Below are 26,465 nucleotides of genomic sequence, written 5' to 3' on the forward strand. Positions count from 1 at the left end.
CCGCCCCCCGCCGCTCATCCCGCCCATCCCGCAGGTGATGCTTTCCCACCCTCTTGTACATGTAGGAGACTCGTGGGAAGCGCGGGGTGCCAGGGGTTGGTGGCCCGGCGTGGGGACAGCAGGGACCCCGCAGCATGCAGAGGTGCCGTGCTTTAATCCCCCACCAACACCCGGAGCCCCGCAGCCGCTCGCTCGCTGCCCCAGCAGCGGGATCGCGGGGGACAGCGGAAGGGTGAAAGCCGGGAACCTCATGGGTTGGGATGAAAGATGCCCGGGTAGCTCACCGTACCTTGGGGAAGGGGATGGAGGTGTAGCAGCGGTGTGAAAATGCAGGATTTGCCTGGGAAGCAATGCGTTTCGGGCACCTGTGTTCGGTGTCTGGAGTATTCCTGCACTCTGCAGTGGCTCTGAAGTTTGTGCCGGTGTTCAGAGCTTTATGGAGCTGCCGTGTATTCCTCTGCCTCCGGGTCATGCTGCTGGCAGTTCCATCACAGGTATCCTTGCTGTCAGGTAAAAGGCCAGGCCCAATGCAATAGCAAGGTAGTTTGTTCTTTTATTGCTGCATTTGTGCGTAACCTGCCTTGAAATACAGCCTGGTAAAATTCGAAAGTCGGGCTGGTCTTAACTTTGATTATGGGAAACTGAGTGAGTTTTCATCCCTGTGTGTTTTTTGCTTTCAAGCTTCTATGAGGAGCTTGTGTCTCACGGCATCCTGAAGCCACTGACCGCTCCCGTGGAAGGAATGGTGGTGAGAGAAGGCTCCCGAAATTACGTGGCACCCCAGGGCATCTCCTCGGTCGTCAAGTACTATTTAGAACAGTCAGGTAATGCCTTTGTGTGGAGGGGAAAGTTTTAATGGTTGTGTTTTTGTTGGTGCCTTTGAACGTTCTTTCAAATCTAAATCCCTGGTGAGGATGTTAAAGTTCCTTTTTGGTTTATGTGTGTCTGGAATTTGCTTGGGTGGATAAACGTGTCGGTGAGCTCAGTGAATTTCTGAGTCCTGCAGGCATAAAAGTCTCTATACAAACAGAATATCTGCTGTGTGACTGGGGGCAGAGGGCTGAGCTGTCTTTTGGAGAAAGGATGTGAGCCTGCTGGGTGGAGAGTCCTTTGGAAAAAGAGTTTAAACTTTCTGACTACTACCTTAGGTGTCATATGTACAGTTCAGTGATGAATTTAATCCTGCTTAGAAAAGTTTGAGCTGTGAGAGTTGTTTGGTTCTTCCATGCAATTATATTAATATTTTTTTTTTAATCAGGTGTTTTTTTTAAACCCTAATCTTGTAAATAATTAGCTATGTTCCTGCCTTCTGGCAGTGGGAAGCCATTCCCCCTTGTCCTGTCATTCCATCCCTTGTAAATAACTCTCTCTCTCTTCATTTTCCCTGTGGAATTCACTGCTACATGTATTTAGCTGCTGCTTTTTCCATGCAGGTGCAGATGTGTCCTATGAGCAGCAGGTAACTCACATCTCCCTGCGGGATGGGAGGTGGGAAGTCTCCAGGAAAGCAGGGCCCCCAGAACAGTTTGATGTGGTAATTCTCACCATGCCTGTCCCACAGATTCTCCAGCTGCAAGGTGACATTGTGAACAGTAAGTTTAGACCTCAAAATCGCGGGTATTGAATTTAAAATAGCGTTTGAGCATCTTGTGAAGCAAAAAATAACACCCAGCAGTCTGAGCTGCATAATTGTTCCATCATGACAGGGTGGGGAATGATAAGAAGTGGGTAATTTCAGGGCCATACAGGTGGTGTGTCACCAGAAACACCCTGACAGCATAAATATCTAAATAGATGAGCCAGTTTCCAATCTGATCTTTATTTTTATTTTTTTTCTGACTTCTGAAGCAGGGCTTGTCTTTGTGCAGCTTGCATATAGTAACTGAATTGGACAAGTTTTCTTGAGCATTTCTTTAAAGAGATGTATTTTCATTACATCCTCAGGTTTTAAGCTTTGTGCCTAAGTAGGTAAGTGGTCTGTAAGAACAGGACTTCCCTGCTAGTTGCTGTTTTATGAGGCCTCCCATTTCCCCTGTTCTTTTATCCAGGAAAATAATGGTGGGTCTGGCCCATCCTGTCCTTATTGAGGTGCTCTGGTTAATAGCGAAAGAAATAAAAATAGAATAAGAAATAGCATAGAAAAATAGAAATAAAAAATAGAAGAAAAGGAGAGGGAGTGGGGTTTGTCGTTTTTTTTTTGAGCCTTCCTGAGGTTCTGCTAGTTTGCATCTCAGGGCCTTTTCTTCAGGGCATTCTCAGGGCACTGATGTCTTTGCAAATTGTTTTTCTTGGGGTAATGAAATCCTTTCTTGTCCAGAAAGCAGGCAGCTCCCCTTTCAGAAGGTGTAATTAAGGTGAACAGTTCCTTTCACTTGCTCTTGGGTGAGCAGAAGCTGTCAGATGCTTCCCACAGCATCTTCCCTTCATATTCTGTGTAAGTGCAGGATTGACTTTTATCTGAATCCAGCAAGTTTTGTCTTCTCCTCCCCTTCTTCGTGTTTCTCTTCCCCTCTCTTCCTGTTCCCTGTGTGGGACCAGCTTCCAGATGTCCATCCAGCTGTTCATTCTGCACCTCAGGCAGCAGCACTGACTCCCCCTGCCCCAGAGTTCCTTGGCACTGGAGCCATGGCTGTCTTTACTCCTGTTTATTTAGGCTAAGGGGAAGAATAGATGAGGAGGGTGTTTTAGAGCCTGAACAGGGTGCAGTTTCAGATCTGTTTCAGACTTCCAGAGGGTCAGGTGCATTGCTGTGTGTCTAAACAACAGCAGCGTTGTTTTGGTTGCAGGTCAGAGAGCCGAGTTTTGCTGGCAGAGAAGGGAACTTTTCCTGGATTCACCTCTCTTGGGATTTAAGATGCAATTTCACGACAGCTGCTGAAAGGAGTAGGTGTTCCCTCCCCTCCACACTGACACTTTTCAGTCATTTGCATGCTCTGGTCTCCCAAATCCAGGGGCAAAATCCGGCGTTTCTAACAGGAGCCATATTTGCCCATTCCCGGTAGTGATTCCAGCTGCTCCTGGAAGGGGAGGTTCCTGCTGCCTGTTGGAAACTTCCCTCTGGCTGTCACTGTGGATGAGAGGGCTCCTGTTGCTGCTGTGGGATGGAACAGGAGCTGTGCAGAGCTGGAGGAAAGGGAGGGTTTCCTCCTGTGTGGCCAGCAAGGGTCAGGTGTGGCCGCTCCACCACGGCGGGCAAGTGGCTTAAAGGGAAGGGGGCAGGATTTGGGAATACAGCTGCCTTCCCTGCTGGTCTGGAAGGCCCTTATTAGATAGAAGAAGGACTCTGGAGCAAAGTGAAAGATGTGCCTGGGCAGTGTTAATCCCAGCTGCTGTTGTGGTTTGGGATGAGGGGTGTTAAAGGAGCGAGTTTGGGCTGTTCCTGCGCGGTTCTGCTCTGTAGCCTTTACTGCTGCGGTGTAACATCCCTGCTTTGGCAGCTTCTCCACCAGAGGCATTTATGGGTTTAAACCTCTCCCATATCCCCCGTGGTCTCCCTTCACTTGCCCTCTCTGAGGCTGCTCCCTGGGATGCCTTTTTGGGGCAGTTTTGCCAGGGGTTGAAGTGCTTGGCTGGGGAGCTGTGCCAGGGCCCTCTTGAGCCACTGGGCTATAATTTACTCCCAGTTCAAAGCCAGATGAAGTTTTAATTGGCTTGTGATGAGATATTGCTGGCATTAATGTGTGGATAAAGGCTGCAGGAGAGGAGAAGGAGCAAAAGAACAGCTGGGTGGAGTAGGGGATGCTTTGATCCATTAGTGAGGGTTGGAATTAGCCTTTGACATTTGTGTGTAAAAGAGCCTGAGCTGGAGAGTTCAAATGACTTGCCAGAGGTGGGAGTTTACCCCTCCAAGAATTCACCATTTTCCTGTTTGAGGGAGGAGGTCTTTTGCCCCCCATGTTTTTTTGAAAATAGTTTTCACTTATTTACACAATATTTGGAAAGTTAGTATTTTGAAATAACCTCTTAAATTTCACATTCGGTGGCAAAGTTGCTGTTTTAATACTTAAACTCAGCAGACTAAACCAGACTGGATAGTTTTTGTGTCCTTTAACCTCTTAGATGAGCCTGAACATGATGTCATTGTGAAGCATTGTGTGCATTTAGGAGGAGACAGAATTAAGTGGCCTTTGGCAACCTAAAATTACCATTTTACATGGGCTGTGTGAGAAATGAGTGTTCCAGATTTGCTTCTCTTGTGAGAGAAAAGCCAAGTCTTAGATTAATGGAGATGTTAGTGTGTAAACATACCCAGTTTTTAAAAATAGATATAAAATAAATAATGTAATAAATAGTGTGTGTGTATATATATATATATATATATATATAAAATGAGCCTTAATTTCCAAACTTTATTAATTCTTTCTACAATTATCACACCCAAATAGATGCAGCAGTTGCATATTTAGCAGCAGCAGAGCCAGAAGTGCTTCCAGCATGATTTCCAGTAGCTGCTGGGTAAAGGGTTAACTCCTTGCAGCATGTTTGGAACAACAATAGGTGGCAGCAATCGAATGATGTTTGGGACATTCAGCATGAATAAATAAATTAAATTTACACTGATTTGGGCTTTTCATATTCCAGTAGTAAATGTTGGGGTGGTGCAGAAGATAAAAGGGATATGAATAAACGTTTCTGAGGTCTTTTATTCAAGGAAAGGAATAAATTTACTTGAAAGTAGGATCTTTGCTAATGAAAGGACAAGATTTTGCAAATGTTCATTGCCCAGCAGTATTTCACAGGTGCTGGACTGTTATACAGGCTGCTGATGTTAGAAGAATCCTGGATTTATATCCCAGACTCCATAAGATCCCTGGACAATGCAGTTCTTTCCATGCATTTTCAGATCAGTTGGAGAACCCTTCTTACCAGCTCTGTTTTTTTAGTTTCAGGCATTTGGCAACATGGCAATTTAAGGTTGCAGCGATTTACAGTAGTTTTTTTTATTTTATTGGTGTGTTCAGAATGTCTTCATTACATTGCTTTCCTTGGAATTTCAAATTGCAGTTCTGCATGTTTAAGCTGCTAATAAAACAGGATGGCTTGGCTTTTGTTTTGAGCCTGACCTATTTTTTTTTTTTCTTTTCCATCTGTGTGAATGTCCCACATGTTTTAAATAATACAAGCTGATGAGAAGATACAAGTGAAACAGGGCTGTATTTGCGTGGGAAGGCTTTATAATGTGAGTTAGGAAAGCACAACTCTGATAATTTTTCACGACTCACAAGTCCTTGCTGAGTGAATGTGTTTATTTTTGGATAGCACGATGATAAATTCGGAATTCTGCGGTTCCAGTTCCAAGCAATCTAAGCAGGGCTTATCCAGCTTGGAGCTCTCATTACCTAACAGATCTGAAATGTCCAGTGTAAACATGTACACTGATTTGTTGGTTGCTTATCAGGGAGCTGAGGCCACAATGTGGAAATATTTGGGCTTTCTGGAAACACGAGGAGTTCTCGGTTGTGGTCCTTTTCAAACCTGTCACTCATCTGGCTGGAGAGCATCCCGGTGCTGCAGCAGGACATGGAGCATCCCTCTGCAGGAAACCTCCTGCCTGTCTTGGCCTTGGACACTTCCAGGGGCAGCCACAGCTTCTCTGGGCACCCTGTGCCAGGGCCTGCCCACCCTGCCAGGGAACAATCCCTTCCCAATATCCCATCTATCCCTGCATTCTTCCAGTTTGAAGCCATTCCCCCTTGACTCCAGGCCCTTGTAAAGAGTCTCCATCTTTTTCATTGGTTTCTCCAGGCACTGGAAGGTCACAGTGAAGTCTCCCCAAAGCTTCTCCTCTCCAGGCTGAACAATCCCAGCCTTTCCTCCCAGCAGAGCTGCTCCATCCCTTGGATCATCTCTGTGGGCCTCCTTTGGGAGGTTGTTTTTGGGTTTGCCCGTGGAGTGGTCTGACAGCTGTGAGGGAGGCAGGGGGGAGGAGGTGGGACTGCACATCTGGGGAGCAGGGGACTGTCTGAGGAGGAGCAGCTGCCACCAGAACCTCTCTGGCAGCCTTCAAAGCAGGCAGATCTCCTCCATGCTCACTGCCTGCTGCAGCTCGGCTACAGCCTCTCTGAGGGAGCACTTCTAAAAATAAAGGCTGCCAGAGCTGGAATTGCACATCAGGAGAAAAAAAAATAAAATGAAAGTAGGCCGTGTGTATTCTTCAGTGTGTGTTTGACTCAGTCTGTTTTGAGGTGGTTTTTTGGTTCTTTTAAATATCTACAGTGCTTATTCTGCAGTTATTGAGCACTTTGGGAACCTGTCAAATGCTGATCCCAGTGACCCTCCCCATCTGGGAAGTGTGGGGGTTAAACCCCATGTGTGTGAGCACGAGAGGCCTGGAAAGGAGAGTGAAATCCAATCTCTATTAGGTAAAGGGCTGCTTTGCATTTTGGTGCTGTTCAGATGAGGCTGCCTGCCTGCCTTGGCTGGAAAGCTGAAACTCTTATTTGACAGATCTCAGGTTAAAACAGAAGGAAAAAGGCCAGATGCAATTTGCTGAAAGAGCAAATATGCATCTCCTTGTCTTCAGGCTTGCTTCCCACTCCAGGGGAGCCCATCCTTTGGCCAGACCAGGGTGCCAGCTCTAAAAAATTAACCCTGCAGAGAGGGTGAGTCCTGCTCTGTCACAGCATCACCTTTTAGTGCCTGGAGATGTGGCCAAAGCATTTCCTGCAGCAGTCCCTGCTCCAGCTGCAGCAGCACAGCTGGCTGTGGCACCACAGACACACGGCCCCCCTCCCTGCCCTTTCTCCCCCCCAAAAAAAGGGTGGGGGAGTTATTTTTAGCAGGCTGAGTGGTGTGATCCTCAGTTCACCATGTGGCCCACAGACTTGCTGGCATGTTCTGCTCTTCCAGCAAGGGTAGGGGAGCAGCTCAGGGGCCGGGCGAGTGGCTGAGCCCTGGGAATGCTCGTGATTCTGCGGTTTGAGTCCTAAGCTTAGGTTTCCTGTGCAGTCCCAGGAGGGATTTCAGAGCACCTGCACATTAAACTGGTGGCAGATTGTGCTGATTTAGCTGAGCTGGTTTGAAAAGAAAGTTATTTCTGACGTGTAAGGCAGGGCTGCTTTGGTGTGCTGACACTTTTAAGTCTGCCTGATGTGGCTGTTTGTAATTCCTTGAACCTGGACGTGCTTCTCTTCCTGCTGCTGCAGCCTGTGCTGGTTTGGCAGGGTCCTTCAGCACCAGGGCACTCGGTCACAGACCTTTATCTAATGCTTCTTTAGCTCTTTCTGTGTCATTCCAGTACCCAAAATAGAGAATGGGACCACAGACATATTGGATCAGCTGAACCTGAGCCCATGTGCACAAAGTGTGTTTTTCTGGTTTGTTTTCTAGATAATAAAGGTGGTGGTATTTGAACACAGGACATACTTGGAACAGAACAAATAAATGCTCTGAAGTTTGTTTATCCCAACAATAAACACAGATACCTCTCAGCTTTTCCCAGTCTTTGGTTCTCTCCAAGGGTTACGTTCAGATGGAGAAATCTTTCCAAAGCTGCTTTTTGCCATGAGTCTAAAAGGGGGGGAAAATAAAAAAAAGAAATAGTTCCTTGCCAAAAAATGAGACCAAACTGAGCAATTCTGAAACTTCTTTATTTGTGTCTTGTGGGACATGTGTTTAATGAGCTGGTGGTTTCTGTGATGTAGGAAGCTGGGATGTGCTATAAGGTCTTATTCTTCAGGAAGTTCTGTTAGAGGGTTTTTACCAGCCTTGAATTTTCTAATCCTGAATCTAAAATAGTTTTGATGGTTGGTTTTGGGAAACAGTGATAATGTTACCTGTCACCTCTACCTTTGAATAAAATCCTTTTTTTGTTGTTGTTGCAAGCTTTTCCCTCAGGTTTTTGGGGTTTTTTTTGGAAAAACGTGTTTGGAAAAGCTCTGCCTCCTTTCCTGTTGCCAAACCTTCTGGGCACACCTGAGAGAGAAAAATGTGCAAAGGTGACCACAGGCTGATTTGGACTTTACAGTCTTCTTTTTGATGTGAAAGCTGCCACTCAAACTATGGCTTTTATAAATCTGAAAACCCTTGAAAAGTCTGGTGCAGCTCTGCAAGCAGTCTTTACATTTAATTGCTTGCTTTGGGATTTATTTATTTTTTAGTGCTGCAATCAAGTAGGCAGACAAAAGCCTTCAATGGACAATGTTTTTTAAATGTGTTCTCATAATTTAGGCAGTGCCTCTGGACTGGAGGGGGTTTTGTGGATTTCTGCAGGATATTTTAATAGTTGCTGGCCACTCCCATCACTGTAATTGAGACCATTCTTTACAAAGATTATCTTTACCTCCCACGGACACGTCTGTGAACTTTTCAGTTATTTTTGTGGTCCACATCTGGATTAGAGCAGGGAGGAAAAAATGCTAATTTTAAACCTAACGAGGTTTTGGCTCTGTTGAGTCAAACCTAAATTTTGCATGGAGCCTGCTGTCAGCTTTCCCCACGTGGCTTCACTATTTCCAAGAGCGTTGGAAAGGTCTTGGATTAAAGAAGCCTTAGGAATAATTTACCTTCAGCCACCTTTTGTAGAAATCAAGTTCTGCTCCTTTCCCTGAGCCACCAGGTAAGATGTTATAGATGGTTTTGGATTTACCTGTGCTGCCTTGGAAGCCTGAGTTTACTGCTGGTTGCCTTGCTCTTCCTCAGGGTTTTAATTCCCTCCTCTGCTCACTTTGTCAGAGATACTCAAAACACTGCAACTGTTCTTTAAAGAAGAGAGAGCCCTGATAAACTCTCTTCAAGGGCTGCTGTAATTTAGGAAATGGGATAGGCTGGGTGAGAAATGAGGGTGTGATTGGTCACCTTTATTGACTCAGCTGATGAAGCACCTCCCGTTGTAGCGGTGGACTCTGCTGCCAAAATTTATTTAAAGTGTAAAGAACCCACTGCCTTACTGAAATGGATTAAAGCTATCTCTTCACTTGATTGATGAGCAAGGGATATGCAGATCAGGCTTTCCAGAGTCAGTCCTGAGGCACCAGTAGCCTCCAATTCTATTCCCAAAGCCATCCTTTAAAAATGCAGCTCTGCCAAGATGCGTGTGAGTGCACACCTCTCCATAAAGAAGGATTTACTGCTCTCTTCCCACTGGATTCATAAGTTAGGGAGAACGGGGTGGATGCCTATGGAGACTCAGGAAAATAAATTTTACTCAGTGAACTGTGTGCAGGCAGCAAGTGGTTTGAGTGTCTCACAGGCAAACAGAACAACAAGGTGGTGTTTGGGTTTGTAAAGCACAAAAGAAATAGATTTTCTGTCTGTTTCCATGCCTGTTTCTCTCTGGCACGGTGGGAGCTGTGTTCAGGAACACTGATGAGAAACTTTTCATATATTCTCATTTAAGCCATGCTTGGTTGCAAAACCAGCATTCACATTTTCTAATGGAAATCACACTCAAAACCAACATAAAAGCAGGAAAAAATGTTAACTTTGAAATGACCGCTTGTTTTCAAGCTAGGATTTGTGCCCAGCTCCATGGAAAAATGTGTCATTTTCCCAAAGAATTTAGCAAAAGCTTGGTTTTCTAGTTGGAAGAAAATGCCACATAATTCTTATTTAAACAAGGAAATTTGCCTCAGAATTGGGGTTTATGTGCAGACGATCCTAGAATGCTTTGGGAGAGACCTTAAGGCTTCCATGGCAAGAGGGATTCCTTCCACTATCCCAGGGTGCTCCAAGCCCAGTCCAGCCTGGCCTTGGACACTCATTAAGAATGAAATACTGACATTTCTTGTGTCTTGTTAGCTTTTTTACAAGGTTCTGGTCCTTTGCAGACATTTTGTGAGGCATCAGATGGTAAATGATACCTTTAGATGTCAGTGTAAGTCTGTCTTGCCTCGTGCTCGTGCTGCAGGATCCTGTCTCCGTTAGCATCTGCACACTTGGGAAGAGCTGAACTAATAAATTACATATCTGTGGTGCTGTCAGAATGCTTCCAGGAAGGCATCCTAATCTCAATTTGTGTGCTGCTTAAAATACTGGCAGAGGTCATCGTTGTGGCAGGCTTTTTAAACTTAACTCCTCCAAGTTTTTTGCCCCTTGGTTGAGAATTCCGTGTGATTTTTCCCAGCTCTCCCCCTGCCTGTTGGTGACAGTCACGACGCCGTGTTTGCTGCTTCAGGCACTGAAACACCAGCAGGTATTTGGAAAAGAAATGTAACACATCATTTATTTATTTTATTTTTTTTTTTAAGACACCCAAGAGGTGGTAAAATGCCTCAGTAATCCCACAGGGAAAGGGTCTGACAGTTCCTTGTGAGCAGTTTTGGGAAAAGGTTTGGCTTTCATGTCTCAGAAGTGCTCAAAAACCTGTGGTAGTTCTGGAAGCTGTCTGAGTGGGATTTTCAGGTTTACATCAATACTGATTTTAAGGGGTTTGGCTTTGTATTTTTTAAGCCTGCATAAATCTTCTGGCAGTGGAATTATGCTGCTGATCTGTGTGTGTTTATAGGCAATGAGAGATGTTCTTATTTGATGTATTTTAAATAATTTTCTCTTTCTTTTCTGTCACATTGCCTTCAGCCATAAATCCTATCTCCCCACTTTTTCATTATTATTATCTCTTGTATTTTACTGTATTGTTTTTTTTGTGTGTGTGTGTGTGTTATCTCTTATATTTTACTGTGAAGTCAAATGTCAGGGTACTTGGTATTAATAACAGTTTGTGGGGGTTTGAGGTTCAATTTTAAATGAGTACCTGTGTGTTTTTTTTATCTTAATGGGATTTGCAAGGCTGATAAGTGTGGACAGTGTTTTATGACATCAGTATTTCTGCTTTGGTTTTGGTTGGGGTTTTTTGTTTATTTTTTGTTTTCTCTTTGTCACATTTAGCTATTAGAGTCAATAGTCACCATCAATAAAAGCAATTTTCTAAGAAAACAGTTCCTTGCAGCAGGAGGAGGGCAGAGTTTGGCTTCAGAATACAGCATTTGGTATGATGTACTAATAGCAAGGATTTTTTATTCCATCTGGTATCTTTTTTCAGCCTCTGGTAGGTTGCAGCTGATCTGTCAATAACTTTCTAGGAATCATGTTTTTATTTTCCCCCTCCACTGTGTCACATTTTGAGCATTAGGATTTGTTCACCGTGGCTTCCCTCCTCACAAGCTAAAAAAAGGAGACTGGAGAAGCAGGTTTTTTTAAGTTGTACACTTGATTGTGTGTCCAATTTCTGAAAGTTGGCAAAATTATGGCAGAGGAGGGGCCAGTTGCAATCAGGTACAGCTTGTTTAATTTATCTGTGCTTCCAGAACATGTGCTCTGCATGCTTGGCTGCGTGTCTAAATCCTTTGGAAAGTCGTGACAGGAGAGACAGGACTCAGAATGAAAGAATGTGTGATAAAACAAAAGAAATAAACCAGAGAAGACACCCAGAATGTGTGATCCAGTCGAAGCCACATGAAACTGATTGTGGGCGAAGCATTACAAATGTACACAGCTTTTAATTTTGTTCTATTATTTTAGCCATCTCTGTTAGTGATTATGTCTTAGGTAGATGTGAATACCAGGCGAGGAAGCTGCTTGAAAAAGAAGCAAAAATCCCTATTTCTAATGGAAATTCAGTCATTTAACAACATTTAGCTGTCAGAACTCTGTAGTGTGGCTGTGGTTTGCACGACAGCACAGCTTCGGCTTGTGAAGGGGAAATTTACCTTCCCTTTATCAGTGTCTCAGCCTGGGAGTCAGTGCTGCCCCCACAGATAAACCCTGAGGAAGGTTTGATGAGGACTCCTGAATAACCTGACCCTTCAGACTCGCTGGCTTGCTTTCCCAATATTCCTTTTCCCGTGATTATGCAACTGCAGCACTGGGAAGCGTTGCTTTTGGGTTCGCCCTTTTTCTTGAGAGCAACCTGAACAACAGCTGGGAGACCACAGGATAGGAGAAAAAACCAAAAGGTAACACACAGTGGGCTTTAGATGTATCCAAAATACCTAGTGCAGGCCATGGGAAGAACACTTCTCCTGGGAGAGATGATTGCATAACCCAGAACGGGAAATTAAATATCATACAGAGAAAAAAGTTATGCCACTTCCCCTTTGGCGTGTTTTTGATCACCAAAAGAAGTCCTGATATGAGGGAGAAATGAGGTGGTTTATCTTTGCTCCCCACACTCCTGTATCAGCCTCCCTCTGTCACCAAGGCACGTATTTTGAGGGAAAATAGGGAAGGAAAAAGCAGAACATGGGTTCAGTTATTGTCTTGGCATGTCACATTTTGCAAAATGTTACAAAGATTTAACAGAGTGGCTTGTTGGGTTTCGTAGCTGAGAGCCACACAGGGCATCATGAAAGTTTTAAATGTGAGGACAAGCTACAGGACTTTCTAACCAGCTCTAGAATAAATCTGTTATTAGGGTTTTTTTTGCTAGAACAGTGGATTAGTGATTTTTTGTTTGTTTCCTCCCCATCATCCTGAGGTATCTGCTCTGAAAATCATTGAAGTGTCAGACACTAAAACATCACAGGTACCAGTTGATACCAATTCACAACTGTTTCAAGGGAGAATGCAAGAGAAGAAGCCAAATCATAAAATTCTCCTTCAAATTAAGTGCCTTGTACATTCAGCTAGCAGAACGAATAAAGAAATGAGTGTGGTTTTTATCAGTTTCTCATCAAACCTTTCTATAAATATGTTTGCATTCCCTCAGTCCTTCACTGAGGCCAACCTGAGCAGGCAGCAAAAGGGGAGAGAGATGAAACTTTCCTTCTAAGAGCATATGGTTTTATTTAGAATGTGTTTCACAACCGTGACGTACAGAGACAGGGCTTACTTGTGCTCCACACTCCCACTCACCCACTCTGCAAGGAAAACTGCTCTCAGGATTTTAATAAAAACAGGAAAAGTGCATGGAGGGAGGTGGAGATTTATTCTATCAAACTGAGGATAAACATGACTTCATGAAACCAAAGGAAATTAACTTTTGTGTGGTAGAAAAAAAACATACACCTCTTGAGCTGCTTTGTGTGCTAGCAGGTGATTTTGGGGTGTAGAATAATGCTGTATTTTCATCAGAAAATTCACTGATGATGGCATGGGAATGCTTGGAGAGGAAGAGTGACAGAAATCAGTCCCAACACAGATATTGTGGTGTGTGCATGGACAGAAAAATCTGTCCTTGAATGAAGTTATCGCTGTCTTTTTTTTTCTGCCATGTGGTGTTCAAAATGCTGATAAGCCTCTGGATCTGATCACATCCAAGTGCTGCATTTCTTGGTTCTGCTAAAACATCTCTTTTTTTTTTTACAATTGATGGTTTAAAAGCTGTTTGTTCATGTTCCCCTTTCAGCCTCCTTTAGCATTTATGCATGTGACAGGACTGATATAAAAAGGGAAGTACAAGTATTTCAAATATAGATGTTGGTCTTAAACCCGGTGACTTTTACATGGTGACAGTTTCAGAGTGGTGGGTTGTGGTGGAGACACAGGATTTTGTCATGTACCTGTGTCCTTCCCAGAGTATTCCAGTTTATAAATCCAGGTATTTTCAGGTTTATTCAATGCAAGTGCAAAAGTGAATTTTCTCAGCTACGACCGTCTCACACTCACCTATTTTTTCCGCAAATTTCTTTTTTCTTCCCATTCACTGCAGGAAGACCAGGGTCTCACCCTGCTCTCTTCAGCTCATGTGGAACAGGGTGGTGATTTGCAGTCTCTCTAAAGCCTGGGAAATTCCCCATGGAAGCAAATGGAGCTCTGGTCACATTCCAGACAGTGGATTTTTGCCACATCCTGTGCAGTATGGACTCCGTTTCTCCATGAAGACAAAAGCCTTTGTTCTGCTGAGTCACACTCCAGAACAATAGACAGCTACAGAAGAGTTGATATGCTCTGTTTCTAGTTCCAGTTTTGACTTTGAAGTTCTCCCCTGTACTCATTTCTCTCCCTCAATTTTTATTTTTTTTATTTATTTTTTTTTTGGTTGTTGTTGGATTGGGGTTTTTCGGTTTTCTCCTGTTTTTTTTCAGGCCAGGGTTGCAGCAAGGCTTAGCAGGCACGCATTTTCTGAGCCCTGCTGGTGTGGTTCTGTGGTTTCAGGGATCACACTGACTGTCACATGCCTGCAGGTTCTGCCTCCTTCACCTAAAGCTGCCTTGGGAAAGAGGGAAGTGGAAGACAACGCTCAGCTTTCACGAGGCTGGATCACGGCATCTCCCAAGGGGATGAGCAATAACAAATTGTTATTTTTGAGGTTCCCTTGTTGGGCTGCTTTGCAGGGCAGCTGGCAGCTCGTTGAGGGGTGCAGCCATCAGGGTTGTGATCCATGGAAAAAGCAGTGTGACAGGGATGCTATGATATGCCCGGAGCCAGCTTGTGGAAATACCTTTTGAATATTTGGCAATATTGCTAAAAATTGATGGGGGTGTTGCCTAGTGGTAATTACAGCAGATTAGAAGAGTGAGTGAGAGAAGGGGAAAAGGGCCTTGTGGGTGTCACCTCCAAGCTGCAGAGCCCAAACTTTGGGCAGGTGGATCACAGGTTTCACGTGAAATTCCTGTGAAATCCTTCTCCCTTCCCTGAGGGCTGAATCCCTGGAAGTGGTGGGGAGGGAAACCCATCCTGAAGGAGCCCCCAAGATTAAAGTTTGTGCTCAAATGCTTTAATCCAGCATCTGCATGGAGTGGAGCAGATTGCAAATCATTCCCAGAGGAGATTTGAATGGGGTCTTGAGGGCTTTATCAATTCCTTTTTGAAACTTCTGGCAGCTCACCTTCTTTTGTTACACTGGCTGCTTGCAGCTCTGTAATGTTATTTGTTTGGCTCTAGGAAAACCTACACTTAGAGAGGGTTTTTTCCCCCCCATCAACATTATTGGTGGGGTTTAATTAGAATTATTGCTCACAATACTGATGGGCTAAGCTGCTTGAAGCTCTCTGAATCAAAAAGAGAAGATGGGCTGCAATAAGGAAGCAAGGTTTTGTTCCTGTGGGAAGGTATTTTGAGCCTCTTCCTTATCTCTCTGTCATTTGGAGCACATCCTTCACCAGAAAAGTGCACTGCAAGGTTTGGCACATGTTTAGCTGCACTTTGGGTGTTTTTTTTACTCAAAAATTAATTTTAAATTGAGTGCCTTCAGTTGTTTGAGATGAAATTGGTAGGAGACAACACTGACTGAGTAACTATGAATTTCTGGGTTTGGGTAAATTATCTTGTGAGAAATTTGGTAAATGAAAAAAAACCAAAACAAAAAAAAACCCCTCCAATAAAATTAAGGAACTATCCATGCAAACTTTTAAAAAAAAGTCCCCACATAGGAAGAGGAAATAAAATATGGAATCCCTGAATTCTGGAATAGAAGGAAGAAGTGAGAAGCAGTCAACAGAAAAAGTGCTTGTTATTAAAACTGATGGAAAATTTGAGCATCTGAAAAAACCCAGAAGGATTTGCCAGTACATGCTGGATATTTATATGAATATGCAGCAAAGCCTTCTCAGAACCCTGATGAAGTGGGGGTAAAAGAATCCTGGAAAAGTGTATTAAAATATATATATATATATATAAATTGACTTTTAAAACTCTGCTGTCACAGTTTGATCACCAGGAAAGAAAGGGTACCCTGGATCTGGCAGTTTGTGCAGCTCATCCTGCTCAGAGTTAATTGCCAAATTTCCACTGACTCTTTTATCATAACTAGATTTTACCTCAGTTGTGTTCTTCCACCATGATGAGGTTTGAAGGGTGCAATTGCCTCTTTATCCCAGAAAAGCCAAAAAAACGAAGGAAATGAGTTTTGCAGAGCTGCTGGGAATAGTAAGGGGATAAATAAATCCAAGTGAAGGTGGGGACAAGAAAAAAAGAAGGTTGATTATTTTTTTTTCCCTCTCCCCCAGGAAAACAAGTAGCTAAATTAAAGCCCAGAGGCTGTGTCCTCCAAAACCTGAATGTCACCTCCACAGGCAGGATTTCAGTCAGTTGGAAAGGAAAAGTAACAGATGCCTGCTTAGTAAAAAGGTTTTAGCAAAGAGGAAGATGATGCATGCATTAGCTTTGCAGAAGAGAAAGATAATTACTGTTAACCATCTTTTTTTTCCTTTTTTTTTTTCCCTTTTATTTCCCCCCCCCAAACTGTTACTTGATTAACATAATCAAGTTACAGTGGGAGCAATTGCTCTCAATTAGTCCTTGGTTTGCCAATTACAGCTTCTACTTCAGACTTGATAAAGGCAGGGGAGGTTGGTGAGCCTCAAAGTGTGTCTGTTTTTCCTGTGCAGGATCTGCTGAACTAATAGAGGGGATGACTTCTCTCAGCAGCATTGCCAAGCTTATCCCCTGAAATGATCAAAGGCACAGCCACACAGTTATTTAAGATACCTTCACGTCTGAGAAGATTTAGCACTTTTATTTCTTGGCACAGTTCTAAATCTTCCCTAAAAAGACACTTCAGAGTAAATAAAAAAAGCTAATTTAGTAGCCCTGACAAAGCTGGTACAAAAGATGACACAGCTGTGAACTGATTAGAAAAAACCCTTTAAAAACAAAATGTGCACACCGTAATTTGGAATATTTACTGGGATGAGCCAGTCCCTTCTGTATTTCTCTGTGTGAAAACTCCTAATGTGTCAGACTTTTTTGTTTGTTTTTGTTTTTGTTTTCCACATTGGTAAAGCAAGAACTCCCCATCCATTTCTTAATCTCAGCCTCTGCACAAGATTCCCAGTGCTGGGAATTCTTCATCACTGGGTACTTGTTACAGCACCCTCCTTTCCAGGGTTATTTTGATGCTGCCAGTGCCTTGATGTTGGTAAAATCACAGAACCAGGAGATGCTTTGGGTTGGAAGGGATCTAAAAGACCATCCAGGAGTGGGATTCTTTGTCTTGGCTGATGTTTGCCTTCACAGCACAGGATTGGCAGAAGCCTGCAGGGTTTAATCAGAATTTTAAACCCCCTCATTGACTGGGTTAGCACTCTGCACAGGTTTATTGCTGTTCCACAAAAAGTTGTCTTTCCAGCATGAACCTGGAATTAGAGACCTTTCAGTCTAATGGTCCCAAAGTGAAATTCTTAGAACCTGAGGGACTAAGATTTTTATTTTTTTTATTTTTTTTTGCTAATTACAATAGCTACTGTTGAGTGAAATGCCTGTGCCAAGATACTGCCAGGAGCACTTATCTGTCCTCAACAGCAAACAAAAAGTGGAGGCGGAAGAGTGAAATAAAAAAAATAAAATATATATATATTGTTCAGTCAAGACAGATTAATAGTGGTGCACACAAGCCACACTTCCTTGTGGGTTATATCAGTTCTTTGTATTTTTGTATGATCTAAAAATGTCTTTCCCCTGCCTTTTTTTTTTATAATTTTTTTTCTTTTTATTTTTTTTATTTATTTTTTTTTCTTCCTCTGTTTGGGGAAACTGGATTGAGCCTTCCTATTCTGTGGGAACAGTTGGTGCCAAAAATGCTTCATTTTGCTGTGTAAAAGTGTTCGTTTCAGGGGCTGTGCAAATTCTGTGCCTCGACTGAGTTTTTAGCGCTTTATGAGGGATTTTGCTTTTTTCAAAGGTGGTGTATTTTAGGTATTTCAGGCTTGGGGATCTCTAAGGAAGCATTAAATCAAGTGGCTTGCTGGAGGGCTGGGGAGGCTGAGGTGAACTGTGCACAAATAAGAGGTTTTGTTTTTGCCTTTTTGTGCACTGGAAGGGTGATGAGCCTGTGGCTCACCCTGGGTTATCCTGAGATGCTGCAGAAAGCAGTGGAAATGCCACCTGTGTTAATTCTGTGTTAATTAATTTCAAGTCAGAAGGGTAATAGAAGGAGGGATGTGGAAACCTCTGGAAACAGGAGCCCTGGGAATGTTAAGAAAATCAGGGAGAATGAATTCAGCTTTGTGTAAATTGAGTGTTTTTAATGCAGAAGCTGCAAGGCATGGGCACAGGATGAGGTTCTTGCTGGAGGAGTGGGTTTGGATGTGTGCTGACCTCCCGGATGCATCTCTGATTTCACACACAATTCTGCATTTTCTCACTTGTTTTCTAGTGCTGTAGGAAGTCAAGCAGTGCTGCATGAGTGTGACTATGTGTCAAACATCCAGCCCTAAATTTCAGCATGCTTTTACAAATGGAACACTGGCTTGTGTTCCAGAACCTCTCAGTGCCATTTACAGTGTGTATCTCTCTTTGCAGTTGATCCTTTGTGAGGTGTGCATTCATTGCAGGGCACCTAAAACACCTCCTAAAAGCTAATTAATGAATTGTAAATCTTTCACACTTGAACAAAAGACAAAACTGCCAAGAAGGAATTTTTTTTTGTGTGAGGCCAGTCCTTAATTTCAGTTTAAATACTCTTAATACTTTACTAGAAGTTTAATATTCCACTTGTAGTGGAATGGAAACCTTCTGCTGAGTTGTCATCAATAATGTTCTTTTTTAAAAAAAAAAAACCTAGGAATCCTGGTAATTCAGACACTTCTAATTAGGCCTGATATCTCTGGTTCTATTTTTGGGAGGCATTTGGCTAGCTGAAAGTGAGTGTGCATAATTATCATGCCAGCTCACCCCTGGCACTGGTTTTGATGTCAGCAGTTTCACTCACCGATGCTACAAGTCGTGAGTCATCGATTGTTTTAGGATTAGAAATCTTGTGCAAGGTTTGGAGACGTTTGCTCTATGATTTGTGACTTCCTCAAAAGTGTTTTTAGGAGGGTGAAGAGAATCTTGTGTGTTCCTGTGCACAACCACCATGGGGGATTAAGCATCCTGGAAGCTGTGCAAAAAAACATTTTCTGGTTTTCTTTCTATTATTTTTTTTTTCCTCCTGGTTTATTCAGGACTCTTAATCCCAAGAACCCCAAAACATCTTCTGCAAAGTTTCCTCTGATTTTAATTTACATTGTGCTACTTTTCATAATTTGGGGGGGGGAATAGCAAGGGCAAAGTCTGTCTGCTCTTTGCTAATTTTTATTCTGCCAATCCCAATATATGCAGCATTCTAGAAGTGATCTTTTATAAAATTTCGTGTTTTGAGTTTGGAACTGATACTACTTTTTTTTTTCTCTTTCTTTTTCAGCTGAGGTGACTTTATTTGATTATGTTGTTTTGAGTTTTTCTGTTTAGATAAGTAATAAATTGCCTATTGCTTATCCCCATCAGACCATTTGACGTGGAGTCCTGCTTTGAAACCCACACCATTACAATAAACAGTGCTAAAAATTTTTGCTGGGAAGCACAGGAATGATGAGCAGATAGAATCCAGCTCAGAATTTCGAAAGTGAGCTCCACCTGTGGCTTTGGTTTTCACTGAGGCTTTGTTTTCATCCCTTTATTCAAGTTGGTAAGGCACAGCTGGGGGCTAAACCAGATGTGACTGTAGCAAGCTTCAACTTTAGGTAATTCTGAAGAGAATGCATGAAATTTTGGAGTGAATCCAGTGGTGTAGTTCAGATCACATCAGGACAGAGGTTTCACTTCAGAAGCAGCCGAACAGCAGAAAGATCAGCTTTATTCAGATTTATTCATGCAGCCTTTAAATACAGGCCTGTTTGGGCAAGTAATGAGAACTTTGAGCTGCCTCACTGTTCCCTCCATCACGTGTGCACAACTTGATGTGAGCTTGGAAGCAGCAGCAGCAGAAATATTATCTGGGAGTGCAGGCCTTACACTTAATTTTCACTTGTTGATAATGCCATCAGTTGCATGCAAAGAAGTGTTCAGCAAAGCCTGTGGTGTTCCAGGGAGAATCACCTTCCTGCTGGTCAGGTTTTTGGGGTTTTGGAGTCTTTTTTTTTTTTTTTTTGAAAGCTGTGTCTTAAATTCCTCCCCTTGAAATGAATTCTGTGAGCTGACAAGGCGGGGATCTCGGTCAGAGGTTGGACTCTGTTTTGGAGGTCTTTTCCAACCTAAATGATTCTGAGTGTTCAAATCTATGTTATTGGTTGGTAGGAAAACATGAAATAGTTGAGGCTATTTTTGCTCCTGATATCCCTCACGTAAATGTACAATTTGTAAGTCAGAGGCCAGAGTGACTCTTTTCACTAATTTAAGCCCCAAGTGCAAGTTTTCATAAAAAATTTAAAATCAGGGGTTTAGTCCCTCTCCAGGTGAACACCCCCAGCTCTCCCAGCCTGGATCTGTAGGAGAGGTGCATCACTGGGTATTTCTCAGAAGGGTATTATAAAATTAATTCAGTTATTTTGTTTCCCTTAGGGGGTTTAAACCCTTTAATTTGGAAGCTCTTTGGTAACTCCATCAGCGTAGCTGATCTTTGTAACCACCAGGAAGATAAAGTTGGGCTGTGGGGGTTTTCTCAAATATCCCAGAAAGGTGAACTCTGGGACAGAGGGACAAAATGAGCCCTGGACCAGAGACCAGCTGAGTTCCCCCTGGGAGGCTGCTCAGTGTACCACAGCCTGATGGATGGTGGAATCCCCCTCCAGGGCCTTTCCCAAATCCTCAAAAAAACCCCAGAAAACAACACTGGGCCTGGCTGGGATGAGTCACAGCTTTTGGAGGTGCAAATAACCCAGATTCTCTCCATGGGCTGCCTGGATTTCACATTTCCATGCTCCCCACACAGAGCTCTCTGGAGGAAATGTGGTTGGGGTGACGCTGCCATTCCTCCTTCCGTCCCTCGCTCGACAAACTGAATTTATTTTAAATTTGAGTTGGGGTGGTTAAACAGCTACATTTGCGCTTCTCTGCTTTCAGGAGCTTTTTTCCCAAATCTGTGGACTTTGTTATTCAACATGAGCACAGCTCACAGGCCTTGGGACGTGGCAGGGACGGTGGAAGTTTGTTAAATGCATCACAACTTCAGCAGCAAAGCAGTCAGGCCATTTCTGTCTTTCTGGCTGGAGCGGGAGAAGAGAATGATGCAGAATCTGAACGGCAGCAGGGCTTTTATTTTCATTTTCTCTTTCTGAGGCGCAGATATGTGTTTTGGGTAGTGATTTGCATGATTTTTTTTTTTTATATTTAGTTCCTCTCGGTTACAGTGGAGGAAGTTTGCAGTTCATGGGAATCCCAGGCTGAGCGAGCAGAGGGTGGGAATTGTCTGGTTACAGAGCTGCGTGAGGCTGGAATCTGTCGTGCAGAAAAAGACATGGAACGTCATAAACTCCAGCTTGGATTATTATTCCAGTCCACTAAGCTATTGCTCTGAAGACTCAGCAGTAATGAACTCATAATGTGTGGTTTTGGTTTATTAAAAATGTATGTGACTTTTTGAACTTTTAAATAACACGCACACACGCTAGACAAGTCTTTGCTGTGCTATCACAATCTGGCCTCGTCGAGCTATTTATTGTTTGTCTGGCTGTGAATATGCTCTTTATGTGTGTTTAGTTCTTTCATGTTCCTTTTAAAGGAGCTCCTGCTCAGAAGCTCACGAAGCACAGACATCAGTGGTTTAAAAGAATGGCTGTCTGGCCCTGCAGTGCTGCCTTCCAGAAAAACCGAGAGTAATTATACGTACAGCTCCCGTGGAATGAAAATTGGGCGCTTGATATTTAATAAACAGATATTTGCTTATCATATAAAAAAGTAGGAGACTGCTCAGTGGGGTTTTTTTATACTCCTAAATTGCCTGAGATTGGGAATTGGGGTTTTTTTTAAATACAGTTTTTATCTAGGCTGTGAAATGTCTTATTGAAATGTTCATTAATGTTTCTTTTCTATGGGAGACCCATTGGAGAAACATGAGCGAATGTTTGGTTTTGTCTGTTTTTACAAGTGACTTTGATCATTTCACCATTCTTGCACTTTTCCACTGAGCTAACTTTGTATCAGTCAAATTTCTTTCTAATTACAGAATTCTTTTCAAGGAAACATGCAAGACCTTCTTTTGTCTGTTGATTGTGTGGAGAATTGGAGAGAGAATAGGGCAGTCATGAAAAGAAAAAAAAAACCAGAAAAACATTCTTGGGCCAGGTAGATTTATTGTTCATTTCTATCATAAAATCTAACCAAACTTTTTGAGTGGCCTGATAGTGTGGGGCAGGCAGAAAGGTCACTTGGCCACCTCCACTCTGGCAAATCCAGAAAGAATTCAAAGTGATGGGAAGCAAGCTGGGACCAGCTCAGTGCTGAGAGCCCGTGCTCAGACAAGGTTATTTTTTTTCAGTTCTGTTCCCATTTTACACACCAGGATCTGTCAGCGGGACGGGGAGAAGTGGTATGTTCTTAAATATGATGTCACCAAACCCAATGTGAATAAATATGTATTTCACTGCCAGGCTTTGGGGGGAAACTGATGAATGGAAAATGAAAATCTCGTGGCTGGCTGAGGAGCTGGCCGTCCTTAGCCATCCCGAACAAGTAGAATTATTGCATTTTCTCAGTAAATCTTAATTGTTTGATCCTTGTTCTGTGCCTCTTGCTGTGTCATCTGATGAATGCCATGAATTAAATATAGTACATTCGTTTAAGCCACCCACAAATAGTCCTTCCTCCCTATCTCAGCCCAGCCAGCTTTAAAAATAAGTGCTATGTGCTTTTATTTACCACATCCTGCACCGCATGACACTTCCAAGGATGGAACCAAGGAGAGCACATAGCAGTGCTGTTCCACGATTGGAAATTAGATTACAGATTAGAAAGCCCAGAGGGACCGCCCTGACCAGATAAAACAGTCCCCTGGAGGCCATAAGACTGTTTTAATTGGGGCCAATCTGGAAAGAAACATCCAATCTTGGCATAAACACTTTCAGTGATGGATGAGCCAAAGGATGCTTGGTACGTTTTAGTGGGGATTGCTCTGGCTTGTGATTTTTCAGCTTTTGGGAAGGGCAAGAGGTCTTCCATTCCTTGCCTTTGATAGATTTATCTCTCCCTTTAAATCCTGCCTTGAAAGAAGCCTGGGTTTAGCTGGCCAGTAGTCTTGCTAGGCTTGTGTCGGCCGGAGTGAAAAGTCCTCTGTCAAATGTTTGCTTCCCAGACTTGTGCAATCCCTGTGGGATTAAGCTGTTCCTTGGCCTCCTCTGCGTGGGCTGGACAGAGCACAGTCCCTGAGCTTTTCATCTGCAGGCGTGGTTTCCAAAACTCCTCATGTGTCCTGCCCAGGGCTCCTTGCACTGCAGTTCTCTCACTGGATAAGCCAGTGAAAGATTAAAATCACATTTTAATCACGGATTTAAAATCACATGAAGGTGTGCTTCATATGTCTGCTCCTCCTGTCATTTCATACCCGCTGTCCTTCACATTCCTGGTGGTTTTTTGGGGGGAGAGGACCAAGTACAAAAAGAAGTTGGTAAATGGGGTCATTTACAGAAATTAAAGGGAGACTTGTGCTTGTGTTGTACCCTGGAGATGAAAACACAAAGAAAGCACCATCTGTTTGAAGAACCTTCAGCCTCTTCCTCACAGCAGGCTCCTGGCACAGCCAGCCTTCCTTAAACCTGGAGCCCCCTTTCCTCCTCCCCTGGAGTCTGCAGTGACACCGAGGATGTGGCTGCAATCCCTGGCGTGGCCCTGCAGGATCTTCCCACAGTTTCCCCAGGGACAGGCGAGTTCTTTTGCAATTAACATAATTGACTGGGAAAGAATCCTGTTTGCCTCGGGATAAGGAACTGTGGGATTAAACCTAGACACATGGTGCACACGCTGGAATGAAGGCTGCAGAAGGATGGGAGGCTCTCTGTTCTGGGGACTTTCCTGCTTGCAATAGGTGCCCTCAATGTGTTTTGCACACAGAAATTCTGAATTTCTTCGATAGAAGGATGCTGAGGTGGTTTTTACATTTACCAGACTCTCTCAGGCTTCACCCATTTTATCAGCATATAGCAAATTCTTGTCATAAAGCATCATTTTTCTGAAAGCCTCCTTGGTTTTTTTTTGTTTTTTTTTTTCCTAATGAGCAGGTGATTCTCCAATTTACTTTGGGTAAAACTTGGGCTCTGAAGCTGTGGGCAAAACTGACTTCTGTGAGGCCAGGATTTTTTAATGAAAATTACAAAATATTGCTGACATGGGATCTTAACTCTTCATGATCTATGCCACATATTTGAGCCGAAGCTGAATTAAATCTCAGGCCTTAAATTCTGTTTTAAAGACCCCTTTTTAAATTCCGTGCTGTTGCAGAGGTTTCACAGCTCCACTGGGGACACGAGGTGCTGTTCCAGAGGGATGTGATCCCATTCCCAGGGTGCCACTGGACAGGGTGGGATGGGAGGAAAACCCTCCATGCCCAGGTCAGGGGGTGCCTGGTGTGCTCTGCAGAGCCCATCTGTTGTGTAAGCAGCTCCACTGTTGTGGCGCCTACTTTAATTAAGGCTCTGACAGTATTTCCATAATAAACCATATTTTAAAAGGGTTTATTACTCAACTGTAAAATCTGCTGCAGGCTGGGACTTGGACTAGGAAAGCTTCATTCTTTAAGTGTTTTCTGAACTTAAAAAGCTATTTTTTTTAAAAAAAAAATAGTGCATAGAAATCTTTCTTTGATCATATAGAGATGAAATCTTTATTTATAAAAAGAAGAGTTTGCAGTTCTATAAACAATGCCTGTTGAATTGGCTGGTGTTGACTGCATTGCTTAGGGTATTTTTAACCATGAAATAGCCATTATGGTCGTTCTGTAATTTGATGTAATTTGAATACTGATGTATCTTATTGTCTGTGTGATGAAAAGTAAAAAGCCTCACTTAGGGCTGGGGCTTTAGTGCTTGATGGATTTCTAACAGCAGAAGAGAGAACTCCTGCCTGTTAATAACCTTCCTGTAAATCAGGACAAGTGTAGGAAGGGACAGAGTGTAAATGCCAAGCAAAACTGCAGCTTCTCCACATGTTTAGGATACGCTTGTCCTGCTGTGCTCCGTTTTCAGCCAAAGGCAAAAGTCAGAATAACATCTTTTAATGAGGGAAGTGCATTATGTATGAACTAACAGAGCACACCAGGACATGATTTTTGGAATGAATTTTTTTTTCTAGATAACTGGACAGGTTTCCCTTGTTTTGTTGTGTTGTTTTATTATTTTTTATTATTTTTTTTATTATTATTATTTTTTTTTCTGGCTTCTGGTTAGTCAGGTGAGAAAGTCCCTGCAGAAGGGACTGAGCTGTAATTGAATTTCCCTTCAGTAACTGCTTGTTCAGAGATTTCTGTAGGACCAGAACCTGTGCCAGTAGGATTTCAGCAGCATGCTCTGAAACACAGCAAGGTTTTCCTGGTGTTTTTATTCCTCCAGAAGAAGTTTCCTATTTTGGCTTGGCTATTTAAGTTGAAAAGCTCTGCTGTTACTTACTATGAGTGTGATAACATTTAGCTGCTTTACTCTGGATTATATTTAGACATACACAACTTGATCCAGGGAAGAGACCTAATACCCTGGAAGCCTGGACCACTCACTTAATGGGTTTCTGTTGCCTTTGTGACAAGCCCAAGTTCCACAGAATGAAGGGATTTGTCGAAAATAAGTAGTTTCCAATCCTAGTGATTGAGAGTGGGGCTGCAAGAGTTGTTTTTTGTTTTTTTTTTCCTCTGTCAGTTTTTTGTCAGAGAGCTTTGATTATATCATGCAACTATTCAAAACTAGAAATACTGTTTTTACAGCTATCATGACAGTATTTTTCATGTGGTTACAGTGGTATCAGTTTTATTCTGTAGCATCTGGGGGATTTGGTTTTGGTTTGTTTTGTTTGGGTTTTTTTAATCCAGAGTTAAAGAGTCACCTTCAATTCTGAGCTGCTTTGACCATGTCTGGAAAATTAAATATTATATTTTCTATGCTAGTGAGAGAAGTTGAAAGAAATTAAAAAAATCAGAAGGCAAACATGCTTAGTTTCAAAGCCTGACCTGGGAGCTGGAGAAGCTGAAGTTTGGTGATCAAGGAATGGTTTGGGTTGGAAAGGGCCTTAAAGCCCATCCAGTCCCACCCCTGCCATGGGCAGGGACACCTTCCACTATCCCAGGCTGCTCCAAGCCCCAAAGTCCAACCTGGCCTTGGACACTTCCAGGGATCCAGGGGCAGCCACAGCTGCTCTGGGCACCCTGTGCCAGGGCCTGCCCACCCTGCCAGGGAACAATTCCTTCCCAATATCCCATCTATCCCTGCCCTCTGCCACTGGGAAGCCATTCCCCCATGTCACTCCATCCCTTGTACAGAGTCTCTCCCCATCTGTAGCTCCTCCAGGCACTGCAAGGCCACAGTGAGATCACCCTGGTGCTTCTCCTCTCCAGGCTGAACAATCCCAGCTGTCCCAGCCTTTCCTCCCAGCAGAGCTGCTCCATCCCTCTGATCATCCTGGTGCCTCCCCTGGACTCTCTCCAGCAGGTTCATGTGCTGCTGATGTAACAAAACCATCACAGAGTCACCGAGACTGGAAAAGCCCTCTGAGATCATGGAGCCCAGCCCAGTCCAGCACTGCCCCACATCCCGATCTTCTGTGGGAAGGGAATGGGGAGGGGAGATCAGTTCTGCTGTGTCCCAGCGCTGGCATTCGGCTCTCCTGCAGCAGAGGGCAGTGCTCCCAGTGCCCCCAGTGCCCCCACTGCTCCCAGTGCCCCCAGTGCTCCCACTGCTCCCAGTGCCCCCAGTGCT

At 43.4% G+C, this 26,465-nt stretch overlaps 1 protein-coding gene across 8 annotated transcripts in view; it reads left to right on the top strand.

The window, feature by feature from the left end:
* The first annotated feature begins 57 nt into the window (after positions 1–57).
* RNLS (renalase, FAD dependent amine oxidase) overlaps positions 58–26,465 on the top strand; it is a 59,496-nt gene continuing 33,088 nt past the window's right edge. Inside the window, exons 1-4 of one of the 8 annotated variants that reach the window (XM_033515619.1) lie at positions 65–142; positions 682–824; positions 1,434–1,459; positions 1,562–1,592. In XM_033515619.1, coding sequence (XP_033371510.1) covers positions 135–142; positions 682–824; positions 1,434–1,459; positions 1,562–1,592 — 208 coding nt within the window. In that variant the 5' untranslated portion in view covers positions 65–134. Of the gene's footprint in view, positions 143–193; positions 495–681; positions 825–1,433; positions 1,593–26,465 lie in introns of those variants that run through there. The other 7 variants (XM_015633492.2, XM_015633491.2, XM_033515616.1 and 4 more) reach the window with 7 other exon arrangements.

This window comes from Parus major, chromosome 6, assembly GCF_001522545.3.
Source record: "Parus major isolate Abel chromosome 6, Parus_major1.1, whole genome shotgun sequence".
In the NCBI taxonomy this organism is placed as follows: domain Eukaryota; kingdom Metazoa; phylum Chordata; class Aves; order Passeriformes; family Paridae; genus Parus; species Parus major.